The following is a 13,774-nucleotide window of genomic DNA, read 5'->3' on the forward strand; positions in this document are numbered from 1 at the left end:
CCCCTCACCAGTGTGGCAGAACCAAAAGCAGAAAAGGTCTTGGCTCTGTGCAAACCCTGCTCAGCAATAACAAAAGCATCTGTGTTATCAACCCTATATTCAGCACAGATCCAAAACACAGAAAATTAACTCTACCCCAGCTGAAACCAGCACAGGACAACTTCACAGGAGTCTACATAGAAGAGCTTCAAGAGCTCAATCTCAAAGTGTTTCGCAGTGGTATTTCTAATACAGGTTTTTGGCTACTTTCTGTTTGTAGGCTAAAAATTCGTTTTCCATGTGCTATCAGTCTATCCAAACAAAAGAACTGGTGATAACCCCCAAAAACATTGTTTGCATAACTGTGTGTATTGTTTTTGCATTATATAAGGCTTTTAATGTCTGAAGGAATACTGATTTTATTCACAGAATGAATTTATACATGTCTGGTTTTTATTAAATGATTGCACAGCACAAGCAAGTATCTGCCAAAAAAAAAAACACTATAACCCTAAAAACACCCAAAAATGAACACTAATTAACCTCATCTCTTTCTCTGCTTCAGTTCAGCAGGTTATTGAGTCTCATTTATTAAAGCTGCTTCAAAATATCAAGGAATAACAGCTGGCTCTTCTGCAGGTGCCACATCTTGGCTTGGAGATTTGAACTGCTGTTTAGCTCTAATCGGTGACAAGAGTTGGTTGTTTTGTAACTTTACCTCAGTGCCACTACTTGCTGGCATTAGTTAAGCTTTTTAGTTCTTCCTCTTCTTTCAGTGTTGTTAATAAAAATGTGCAATGTCATCCTTTTCTTAAGTATATTTTATATAATTTTAGAAATGTCAGTTGTTGTGCATGATAAACTTTGTAAATAAACCCAGTTTTGACCATCTAAGTGTTTACACTGAGTGCAGTGGATGGCACTATGCTAAGTGTCCTACTTCATCACATCATTGGTACATATTCACAGGAATAAATGTGTTTAGATATTGAAGGATATGACCACAGAAGATAGATATCTGTACTGTTAATAATACCAAAATGTGCACTGTTTGTGAAGTTTTTGAGATCCCTGGTTAATATTTATCCTGGCTGGAGCCCCAGAACAAGTTTCATTTTTGCAATAGTGAGGAGGCAGCTAAGACCCAGAGATTACTCTGTGTCACCTCACCTCATTGCTAAGAGAAGGAGGAGGTCCCTTCCAGGGAGAAGTTCTTCCCAGTCAGGGTGGACTGGTTGCAGTGGGGTTGGTGGAACTCTGCAGTGGAGTGAGCATTTTTGCATGTGAATCACTCTCTTTTTTGTACATTGATGCTGTTAATGTTTGTTTTCTTACCTCATTGCTGTTTCCAGTAAATTTTTTTTTATCTCAGCCTGTGATCTTTATCTTTTTTGTCTGGAATTCCCTTTCCATCTCACTCCAGGGGAAAGCAGAGAGGGAGTGGGCAAGCAAGTAAGTGGCAGTGTCCTTTGAAGCATCTCAGTGGGAACACTAAACTGGGTAGTACCATTCCTAAACCACAGCAGTCTTGTTTGGCACCCACTATGGGGCAGGAAGGATTGAAATTACAGATACACCCAGAGAGGACTGGAAACAAATTTGATCTAAGCATTTGCTGTATTTGGTAGGGATCTGGTATCTGGTCACAGTGTTGTTTCATCTGTTGGTGTGGGTGTGGTACCTTACCCTTTATAAATTCCTGTATATGCTCCTCCTGATGTTATTTTTCGGAGGAGGGAAAGGGATCAGGATTGTTCTGTTGCTGTACTGTGTGACATCAATTTATGGCATTGATAACATCAAGGGCAGTGAGGGTCATTTGGATTATGTATTCAGTGCTGCTCTTCTACCCTTACCTCAGGCACTACATTTTGGGACCCCATTAATGGTCATGTCCAATCTAGCAGTGGAGAGCTGGAGAGGATGATTTTCCCCATCTTTTCACTCCTGTTACAAGAGCTTCTAAGAATTTTGAGTTCCCTCTGGGTGTTAACAATAGCATGTTCTTATTGCTAAGTCTGGCAGATCTCCTCAGTTCGGCCTACATCATGTTTAGATATTTCTTGGGAGGCTACTCAGACATCTGCCTTGAGGGTACATAGGCGTGAGTGGTATGGAATGTGGGAAAAAATGGGCCAGCTTTTGAAGGATTTTTGTGCTTCAGTGGTTTGAAAGTTCACCTGAGTCAGGAAAATCCACAAAACACCAGAAGTTTATGTCAAAAAAGAGACAGAAGAGTCCTTCAACTTTATTCGAATAAAGGGAGAGAGTCTCTGGGGTACATGCCCACGGGGATTTCTCTCTCAGGGTTTTGGAGGGTGCAGCCTCCTTTTATCCTAAAATCCTGGTCTCACGTTTCCCTCTTCATTTCCCCATTGCCTGATGTACTGGGAAGGTACAGCCTTCCCAAACAGTATACCCCATATGTCCCCTTGAACCTGACATTTTACCCCAAGGTTCAGAAGTTCAGGCCTGTTCAGAGCCTTTTTGATCTCAGGAACTAAGCTGTCCGGGCTCTGCTACAAACTTGCTGCCTTGAATTTACTAGACAGTAGGAGTAATTTCAAAGAGGTTAACATTCATACCTTCACCCATCAAATTATTTGTAAAGACATTAGCACACATCTTTCCTCACTCCTAAACAACTACGGGATCCTGATAAAGTGGCAGATTATGTGAGGGAAAACTGCTGTGGCCGCACCAGAGAGGCATGAAATTATGCCCCTGGCTACTGTTTCCTGGACACTGCTTGTCCCTAAACAGCACGCTCAGAGGAGAGAGAGGAAAGAAGACCACCAGGCACCGTGGTCACTCAAACTGCAGCTGAACCAGAGGAACAACCTCTGCTGGTAGTGTTGCAAAATATACCAAGTTCAAAATTTTTTATTTTATTACTTTAGTCAGGTTTGTTCACCTTTGCCCCGTGGAAGGGAACTGAAGTTTGTTTTCAGGGCATTGTCCCACTAGGCCCGATGGGCTGAACATCTCAACAGAGTAGGAGCAGCACAAAAGAAACACAAAAGGTAACAGCCATCAAGGGCCATTAATGGAACATTGACTGCACCTGGCACGGGTCCGAGACGCCAGCTCTGGGAAAGCAGAGGTAAGAATGAGAACCTAAATAACATCGGAGGCAAAGAGATCTGTAACGAGTAAGAAACCAAATACTAAGAACTATGTAACTTGGAACTAATGAACATTAAACCAATTAATCTCTGTGGGTTTTGATTGTATTAAGTTTGGTAAAATTCATGTGCCATGGAAGGATTTTCTCTGCACACCCAGGCTATGTGTGGATGAAATTATTTCTGTTGCACATCCTGCCCAGATCAACATCCTGGCCAGAATTAAAGTGAAGTAATGCCTTGATTATCTAACACTAAAAATGGTTGGATAGTTTTGGTTTCTCCGGCAGTTTCGGTCACAGTAGCAGGAGAGCCGCTGGTGACCTGCCTGGTCCAATGCCGGGATATTGCAGCCCACAATGTAAAACCAGACAATAGTGAAGCCAGACAGCTGGGATCCCTGACCCAGGGCACTGACAAGAGGATTGGGAAAAGGACAGAAACTCAGACCCTGGAGACGACTCCTGTCAAGCATGAAGGACAGGCACTGTCAACGATGATCTAGTAGTGCACCCAAGCAGGTGGAATGCCATGGAAAAAGGTATCCAGTACCTGAGAGAATTAACTGTGCCAAACATAGTCTATAGCAATGTGAATAATGAGCAGATAGATGCTTTTGTGTGGATTAGAATGAAAAGACACTGAATGATTGGTGGCTTAATGTATATGTGTGTGTGTGTAGGATTTGTTTCAAAACAATTTTGTTGCAATGGAGAGGATGTATTTAGCCATTTTGGTAATTGTTATGGTAATAATGGTAATGCTATGTAATATGTAATATGCAAAATGCTATGGTAATAATATAAAAGCATAAAAGTACCACTTAAGAAAATATAAGGAAAATAAGAAATGGTAAGTGTAGAAAGGTATTACCGCGAAGAATCCAGAAACAAGGCTTGATTGTTGCAATTTAGATGTCCATTGGTTAAACTGATGTTCAGAGTCTTCTGACTGACTGTGCTGGGAAGAATGTTCGAAGGGGAAGTCCCTCCTTCCCCTTACACATCATACCTCCAAAGCTGCATGGAGTCAGTGGGTCTCACTGCTCACACAGCTTGGCATGTCTCCAATTCTCTCTAGTCTACCACAGGGAGAAGGGAGTTTTAATGCACAAAGCCTTGTGTGGCTTCAGTGGGAACACTGGCAGTACCTGACTTCTTTCCACCTGCCTTCCACCACTAGTTCTGGAACAATTAAGCCAACACATTGTAGGTAGAAATTTCCTTGATACAAGAAAGTCTAATTGCAAGTACAGAACTCCTAGCTCATAAATATCATTAATGCAGTGGCTGAAAGCAGGTATCAGCTGTATGGGGAAAAAAGCCACAGCTTCCTGGACTACAGCCTGCTTCAGCCACTGTAGTCCTTTGGATCATAGACTATCTCAAGTTGAAAGGGACCATACATATCATTGAGTCATGTTCCCTGCTCCTTGTAGGATGATCCCTATGTGTCCCTTCCAACTTGAGATATTCCATGACTACCTCAGACTAAATTGTATGACTAAGCATCGTTCAGAGGCTCCTTCAATGCTGACAGGCTTAGAGACCATTTTCCTGGGAACCTGTTAAATGACCAACTACCCTCTCAGTAGCCTTTTCCTCATGTTCAGTCTGAATTTTTCCCTGATGCAGTTTCATTCATCTCCTTATGTCCAAACTCTGGTTACCAGAAAGGAGATCAGTGCCTGCCACTCCACTTCTTCTCATGCGGAGGCTGTAGGCTGCCATAAGGTTACCTCAGTTTCCGCCAGACTGAACAGACCAGGTGACTTCAGCTCTTTCTCATACAGCTTCCCTTCAACACACTTCACCATCCTCATGGCTCTCCTTTGGACACTCCCCAATAGCTTCACATCTCTCTTCCACTGTGGCACCCAGAGCTGCCCCCAGCACTGGAGGTGAGGCTGCCCCAGAGCAGAGCAGAGCAGGACAATCCCCTCCCTTGCCTGGCTGATGCTGTGCCTGATGTCCCCAGGACAGGGATGTTCCTCCTGGCTGCCAGGGCACTGCTGACTCGTGTTCAATTTGTCCTCAATCCAAACCCTCCCATCTCTTTTCGCAGTGCTGCTCCCCAGCCTCCTGTCCTCCAGTCTGGGGGATGTCCCAGTGTAGCTGTTGAGTGAAAACAGCCATTAAGATTTTGAAATTAGTTGAAAAAAATCAGACAATGTTAATTGATTTTCTGGGACTTCTGTACTTGGTCAAAGCTACAGTGAATGATGGGGACATAAAAGTGTGCACAAATAATAGATAAGCTTCTGAAAGAGGCTTTTCAGCAGGTCTCCCCCAACAGTACATAGGGTTTTTCCCCATATAATATTCACGGTTCCAAGCATTTCTCCAGTGTGTCCACTAGAGGTCTGGCATCTACTGACATCCATACACCACTAATCCCTGCCTTTCTTCCCCAGTCCATGGGTAGTGAGCCCAACCTCCAAGTTCTTGTATTTCTCATCTAGTATCTCTACTATAAAATTTTTTTTCTATTTGAAAATAAATCCATACACAGAAAAAAATGAGTACTATTTAAAGAACATGCACTATGATTCTGATGAAAGGGACTGCAAGGCTGGAGAACAATAAAGCCAAGTTCTGAGTCAGAGCCAGAGAAATAATTAATTAAAAATGGTCACTTGGAAATAACAAAGTGACTGAATATACAAAAGGGGAAAATGTAGAAAAAATTCCAATCCTCCATGGATTAAACCTTAATTTCTGGCAAAATTTCCCTCTGCCTCTATGTAGTGAAACATCTGTGGTACATAGAAGGTGTACATTTGGCCAGAATTACCTCTGAAAGGTTGTGTGAGAGCCAGGGCAGAGATTAATTTCTTTCATGGCACTGATATCTGAAATGGAATCAGCCTTAGGAGGAGTGAAGCAAAAAATGTAACTGACCTTGGATGTGTTGGTGAAATCCTTGCTCCGTTATCTGTCTCCCAGGCTTTGACACCTGTATTCTTACTGGCATTTACACCAGTTTTATGGCATCATGCATGATTAAATCAGATGAAGGAAACAGCAAATCTGACATGCCTTGGAAGCAAGAGAGAAAAAATGTTTCATAATCAAAATCCTGAAAAAAAATGTCTCTTGTAAGTAATTTTAAAGTAAAATAAGATAAAGTGGCAATTACTGTAAAGTTGCACATTAAAAATAATGAGATTTAATGTCTTTTGTAAAAAAAAAAAAGCTGAACTTCCACATTTGTTGAACAGTAATGCAAATAAAACGCAAACTGTGTTTCCTTGAGATACCATACCTGAGCCATTTTTTCTTAAATTGCAGGACATCTCATGTATAGACAAAACTACATCAGTATGCCTAAAGAACAGAATTTCCTTTTTCTGTTACAGAAAAGTACTCATTTTAAATAATGAATCGGCTCTGTATTTTGTCTTGAATTATCAGTGATGAGATAATATATAGGAAATAAAACTAAGTCTTAGCTATTGCCTCAAAACACATCCTAGGAAGTACATTTTTTAATTATATGTGAAGACATTGGAATTGGGGAATACAGATTAAGACAACGCAATTTAAATGTCTTCCATCTTTTTGCTGCAGAATTTCAAGCAATTGTCAGATAGTCATCACAACACTACAAGAATGAGTACAAGAATGAGTACAAAGGTGAAGATGGTAATCTTTCAGACGCTGTTTCCTGCTTTATGTAACATTATACTGCCATGGGAACATGGAATTGAAGTTTTTAGTGGCTCTTCTGAGGACCCTGCAGGGACCAACCAGCACTATTTCACGAACTATGATTCAGACACCCTGAGGAAAACTTAGTTAAGAGTTAGCAAGCAGTGGGAAAAACAAAATCTATGCAAAGAAAAAGATTTACTCACCAAAAAAAAAAATAAAAAAAATCCCTGTGTAAAAAGCACAGACAACTGGTGATTATGCAATATTAGCAGCATGCTTCATTCCACATACTTTGTTTCTCTGAGGCACAACAATGAATTTTTCTCTTGGTGTAAATATTTCTTTTTTTTGTTGTTGTTTGTTTATAGTGGCAAAAATTTTAAGTGGTGGGAACGTACTGGTAAAGTGTTTTGAAAGGTCAGTATTCTGATTTTGTTCTAGTGAATGATTTCTGCAGCCTCTGATAGCAGTGAGAAGACACTCAAGACTTACCTTTGAACCACACCCATGGGTCCAAAGGCAGTAGTGTTTCCTTGTCCCAAGAACAGAGATTCTGACTAAATTCTGTAGTCAGAATCTTAATTCCAAGTTGATTTTCTCCGAAGTTTTTACAAAAAGCTCCTGCCAATGTAATTTCTTACAGTACTTGTTAATCTTTTAAATTTTAACTTGAATGACAGAGTGCACTCTTTTGGAGTATTAAGATCTATATATCTATAATAAATTGCTTTTCCTGATTAACTAAACTATTTTTTGCCAAATTCAATGTGCAACATGTAAACACAGATGCCATGAACTCTGCTCACAAAGCAGATTGCCAGCAGTTTCATGTAGTAGTAACAGCCAAATGCTTCAAAGTTGCATAAAGTCTTTGTTTTATTCATTCCCATTTGACTTTGCAGGGTATTCTGGTTAATCATGTACAATGTTAGCATTACTATTTGCATGTAAATTTGATGAGCACTTTGTAACACTCTTCCCTGTCTGCTCTGGTTTTCCCTGGGGCTGTTACTAGTTCCACTCTGTTGCCTTCTTTGTTCATCTGTCTTGTACTTTGAATTCCCCACTTGTATTTCTGAGACAGTTACAGAAAGCAGCAACCTCCTGCCAGACCTTCCCAGGGTAAAGCATAATCTCCCTTCAGCCCTCCTGTGGGTTTTTCCTTGGTATTTAAAAAAAAAAGGAAGTCTGTATCCTACACCTCCTTATGCCACACAGGGAGCAGGTGCCCACAGCAGGGAGCCAAGTAATGGAAGATGCAGCCTCTGCTCTTCACCACTTCCATAATCCACGTGAGATTATCTGCTCCCTAATGCAGCACTAGAGGCAAAATCTGTCCCAAGGCCATGATGGAAGTTCCTCATGACACCTTCCCACCCCCCCACCCCCCCGCAAGGGAACTCAGCAGTTGTTAACCCAATGGTATTCCTCCAGTAAGAAATAATGTTCCACAACTCTAAAATCAGCCACTGAACTTTACTCATAGCTGATGAGACAAACTTTTACTTACAGCATGCACCAGTTTTGCATTTCCAGAGTAACTTCATTGTGCCTTGGTCCTACAATCTACCTTTACACAATCTTGAATCTTGCTTCTTTAAATCCTGATGATGATGCTTAGCTCAGCCTCAGGAAACAGCTGTAAACTAATGCCAGAACTATGACTCATCTTCCATAGCTATTTTATAACAATACCTGGAACAAAAAATGTCAGAAGCAGAGCAACCATGAAAGTTTACCATAATTCTAGATGACTTGTTTTGGCTAAGCAGTTCACATTCAGAGTTCTAGCCTACACATAGCACCAACTAGATGTAACTCCATATTCTCAGGAAGGAATAAAGGATAGGGAAAAAAAAGATAGATTGTATTTACTGAAATGATAGACTTAAATATGTTCTGCATTTCTAACTAGTTAGCTGATGTTTGGGGCATTCCAGTAGTTTTTCCTGAACACTGTGGACCAGATTTTTTTCCTTTACAACAACAGTATAAATCACTGGAGAGCAGACACTGCCCATCACTAGAATGATCATCATTAGTATTGTTATAGCAGTTCCGCTTGCATGCACCTCCTGCTGTGCAGCACATAATGCTTTCAGGAAGTACACTGCTCCATCTGGCAATGAATGTATAACTGGGTGAATTAGGAATCCAGTCACTTGGAACTTTAAAGATCAAAGATATTGTTAGGGGTTAGTCCTAGGAATGACGTCTGAATAGATCTTTCTGTTGAGGGTTATTTGTCACCAAATTAAGCTAGCAACTCTCCAGGCATACAGGACTGTAAAGCATGTCAGTCCATCTTCTGCAGATGAGCAGTGATGAGGACAACCATGTATGCAGAAATCAGCAGGGAAGGTAGCAGACCCCAACAGAAAGGAAGATGTGAACTGGACACAGCAACAAGGTGGATTACAGTTGTGGGACTGCACTGTATAGCTCATCCTTTTCCTGCAAGAATAAGCCTAAGTAATCCCTAAATAATCCTCTGAAAAAAAAACTTGACCTGCATTGTGGAAGATACTGTTTTGATTCATTATGTAAATCAACTGTACATGCTCTTTTTTTAGCACTGAAACCAAAGCATAGCAAATACAATCACATCACATGCTTTCCACAGCCTACGAAATTTTCTAGCACATCAGCATTTCTATTTCATAAACAGAAAATGAAGCTTACAGAACAGCATCACTTTCACATCAGTTCTAGTACATATCATTGCCAAGCATTTTAGGAGGACCTATTATACCATCCAATGGCTGGACTCAACCTTGTATATTATTGTCAGCTAAAGGACACCGAATGATATGAAGTCTGTGGGCACATTTGATATGCCAGAACTTTTTCAGGCTTCTAGCTCCATGCGAAAATAGGCAGGCTTTAGCCAAACTCCAAAGATCCTTTCATCTCATTTCTGTGGCTGCTAGGCTAGACCTAGACTTAAATGTTACAATCTAAGGGATTAACACAATTGTTTCTGAAAATGCATCACAAAAATAGCTTGCTTATCTACTCTGCAATTGTGGTATAATGTCTATCCCAAATATAGAGTAAGATCACAGGCATTAGCACTGCCATCGTCTCCAAAAAGGCTTTTTTTAGAAGCATTATGATTTTCTGTTCAGACATAACAAGTTTTCAGAAGGTCCACAGCATCCCAGGAAAATGTATCAGTGCATCCTTGAAGCCTTGCATCCCCACTGGAACTAAATTCACAGCCTGCTTACCTAGTTTGTCTGTCAAATATACCATATATCCTGATGAGCTCCAGAGCGTTGCCAAGGTGGAACATAATCAGGAGTAAAAACAACACCAGGTTTTGAAATAAATCATCACCTATTTTCAAGGTACAGATTATTAAAATAGGACAATGCTAAAATATGGGGAACAAATATAATGTGAGTAAAGGGTCTGTTGTACAAATGCAGGGGCTGACACTAAAGCAGAATGACAATCCATCTAGAATACAGCTCCTGACAGAGGTCAGCCTAGACACCAGTGTATACGTGCACAAGGTCACATCTGAGTAAGTCTGAATTTTGTACGCTGGTGGAAGATGATGACTCAGTGAATCCTGAGACCTGTAAGCTAGTCTAGCTTCTACACAGTAAAAACAGCACACACATCCCACCCCCCCACCCCCCACCACAAAATCTTAAAGATCATCACCCCCGGGTAGTAATTACTGGAGCATGAAATGCTGCAGATGTACATGGGAATTGTTTATCCAAATGTTGCCCCCAACATATCCTAAAGGCAAACCCTAGTTACATGAGCTGGCTATACTAGTTTCACACTGTTTAAGAGCTTCCCTAAACCAGAAAGTACTAACTACTGATTCCTAACACTAACTGGTGCAAAGCACCCAGGAGGGAAAAAAATGAATTGTCGAATTAACTCCTCCCCAGTGCTTTGAATACCAACTGTCCCTGGAGCAAAAACTTGTAATTGACATCTCAAATCAATAAACCTGCCATTCTCCTGACACAATTGTTCAACTTTTTTCACTTTAACTTATTTTTAGTTTAGGTTTCAATCCTACAAACACATTCACATCACCCTCACTGTGTATTTATGTAAGCCTCATGCTTCGTAGGGGCAGATGAATGCCACAACTCTAACACAACAAAATAAATTGACTAACCTGTACAGGTGAAGCCAAACAATGTTAGAAATCAGCACAAATGCAGAAGTCTCTAAGACACAGTTGTTCATGGTATTATAAAAATGGTTCCTAACCACTTAAGTCTGCTCACTGTGCATCATAGCTGTGTTACTCACTTATGTCGCTCTAATGAGGCATTATCACTTTTAATTCCTCCTAGTTCTGCAGAGGCAACAATACTGAAGACACAAGGAAGATGTTCATCACCCCTTATATTTTAATACCATTCTACTCCACTGTGACTACCAGTGACAGCGTCTATGTAATACAGTATCTATCAGATTTAGGCACCCCCTAAATATTTTACTATCTTTTTACAGGCACAAGAAGGCAAGAAGCCCACCTACACCTCAGTTGGGTTCTTAAAGGTGGCAGTAACCTTGCTCACACATAGATATTAGAAATCCATCACAAAACAACAGCTCACAAGATGCTACTGTTGAAAGAGCTGACTGTCCAGTCATACTCAGTTATGTCTTCATCTGCCTGATGCAAATGCTGGAAATGTTACTGGAAATAACAGGAAAGAATAGCAGGACTAGTCACAGTCCCTGGAGCTACACATTAAACCCACAGCACCATTTCAGTTGGTATTTTCAACAACTTCAAACCTTGCCTAATCTAACTGCATCATTTTAAACTCAGTGATAATATGCAGATGCAAACACATGCTAAAAGTTATATGTCAGCTGTGAAGCAGCATACTGATCAGGTGTGCAGGGCTGAAACTTCTGAGAATCCAGCATAAGACTTATAGACATTATTAACTCAGGTACAACTTACACAGAGAATGTTAAGACTTGTTAGCTTCAGGTGTGTTCTAAAAATCTGGAGTAGAATACAACCCATTAATACATTTTTCCGGGGGGGGAAAAAAAATAGATAAGGATCTCAAGTGCATCAGATACTTCCACATTTATCTGGCAGTATCCTGCAGACCACATCAAATCCCTATGTGAGACATGCTGCAGATCTTGATTACTGGGTATCAAAACCAAAAGCTTTTGCATGATCAAACTAACCATCAACCAATCTGAATAGCAGCAAGATATCCTGGAATTCTGCCTTCAACACATGTAAGAAGTTATATAGTCTATAATCATTAGTGCCTACACCATAACAACACAAATTGGTCAACAATTGTCCTGATTTGTTTGGATTCATTAGCGGTTCAAAACATCAGGCTGTAACTTGACTCTTAAAAAGTATTACTAATCCCTGCACTATACAAACATTGTTAGAATTTATTTTTTTTCCACTACCAGGATACCTTAGGTGCAATGTAAAGGTAATGTAAGTTACATCTTTAAATCTCTTACAAAAAAACCCAGATTACAGCAAAACAGTCCAGTAATGGACTTCCTTCTATTCAATAACATTATTTTATAATGATAACCCATGCATGAAGACCAAATATTAGCAGAGCAGTTAAAACTTTCATGAGGAAACTCTAAGTACCATGTTACCAAGAAACCACAGCTTATAGTCAGTTAGAATACACAGAAATAGTTATACTCCTGATTCTCAGAGCTTCCAAATACATCCACTCTTCATTCATCTTCAAAGTTACGGAGTTCAATTCACGGTCAAACTAATCATGGTACTCTCTCATGCTACAAACAGTTCACCTAAGCTAAGTGAGCCTGGCTCAGCTGCACCATAAGCTCTTTTTTTAGTAAAATAAGACTTCCTCTCAGAGTCCAATCTCTTCTACTGGTCAGGACCTTACAACTATCATATCCAGTAGAAAACATTTTCAGCAACTCACAGATGTGGCTGAAAAGATAGAAAAGGAAGAATAGCTCAGAAAAATTTGAAGTCGCACTGCATATATTAGTAAAGTCCAAGACATGTTGAGTACTTATTAGTATTTTAGAATATGTACCATTCCTCTTTACATATAACCAACATCTTGCCAGTCACTTAAGGCTGTAATCTAGTCATCATCAGCATGGATTTCCCTATATCTCTGTTGAATATTAACTCTTCAGTTTACTAACTTGTTCAAATCTATTCCCACATTTAAAGACAATAGCTTGTTATTTCAACTGTACCATTACACACTTAGGTTTTCAGCAGGCACAGTAGACAACCCAAGGAGAAGTAAATTATGTGTGATGTTTCACCCACAATACACAGTATCAGCACAAAATTTCAGAGAGATGGCAGCTACACTTAACTTCCCCCACACTCTAGGCAAATCAATATAATAAGATAGGCAAGCATTGATTTCGCATTTCAAGTATTGAGCTGCAAACATTTTAAACCAAATGTTCTTCCTTTGTCATGTATGTTAAATATGCACTACAAATTACATTAAATTCTCCATCATTCCTTTTCCTAAGAGACACAACCACAGACTCACAAGACTTTAATAGTAAGAACAAACATGTAATAATAATGCAAAGTGGCTTTAAAACCAGTATTACTTTAAAACCATAGTTAGAAGCTTTTTGTATTATACCATAAGCCTAATAAAACACGAGCTTCACCATCTCCCAAAAAGCTTCTGTTGTTTGGGTTGTAACATTAGAATATATTAATTTTAAAATACTGCAAAGCCCAGGAAGCGCAACATTAACAATTATGAAAATATTTCCCAAAATCTGTTCCAAACATTATAAAAAAAACTCACTAGAACTCACTACTGCATTGAGTTAAGCTATTTCAGAGCTTAATGTGACAGAACCTGAACATTCCCTTGAACTTCTAAAAATAAAAAGCTCAGTAGAAAAAGCTGTTTTCACTTCTTGCTTGTCCAAAATATTTGGAACATAGAGCCATTTTCCTTGAATAAAACTACAGATACAAATCCATACTAGCATAATTACAGTACGGTTACACAGAAG

At 39.8% G+C, this 13,774-nt stretch overlaps 1 protein-coding gene across 4 annotated transcripts in view; it reads left to right on the forward strand.

Moving 5' to 3' along the window:
* Positions 1–1,350, forward strand: part of ANKRA2 (ankyrin repeat family A member 2) — a 9,298-nt gene extending 7,948 nt beyond the window's left edge. For all 4 annotated transcript variants that reach the window (XM_015652284.1, XM_015652287.2, XM_015652285.3 and 1 more), the window contains exon 9: positions 545–1,350. In XM_015652284.1, coding sequence (XP_015507770.1) covers positions 545–600 — 56 coding nt within the window. In that variant the 3' untranslated portion in view covers positions 601–1,350. The remainder of the gene's footprint in view (positions 1–544) is intronic.
* Positions 1,351–13,774: the final 12,424 nt, after the last annotated feature.

This window comes from Parus major, chromosome Z (assembly GCF_001522545.3).
Source record: "Parus major isolate Abel chromosome Z, Parus_major1.1, whole genome shotgun sequence".
Taxonomy (NCBI): Eukaryota; Metazoa; Chordata; class Aves; order Passeriformes; family Paridae; genus Parus; species Parus major.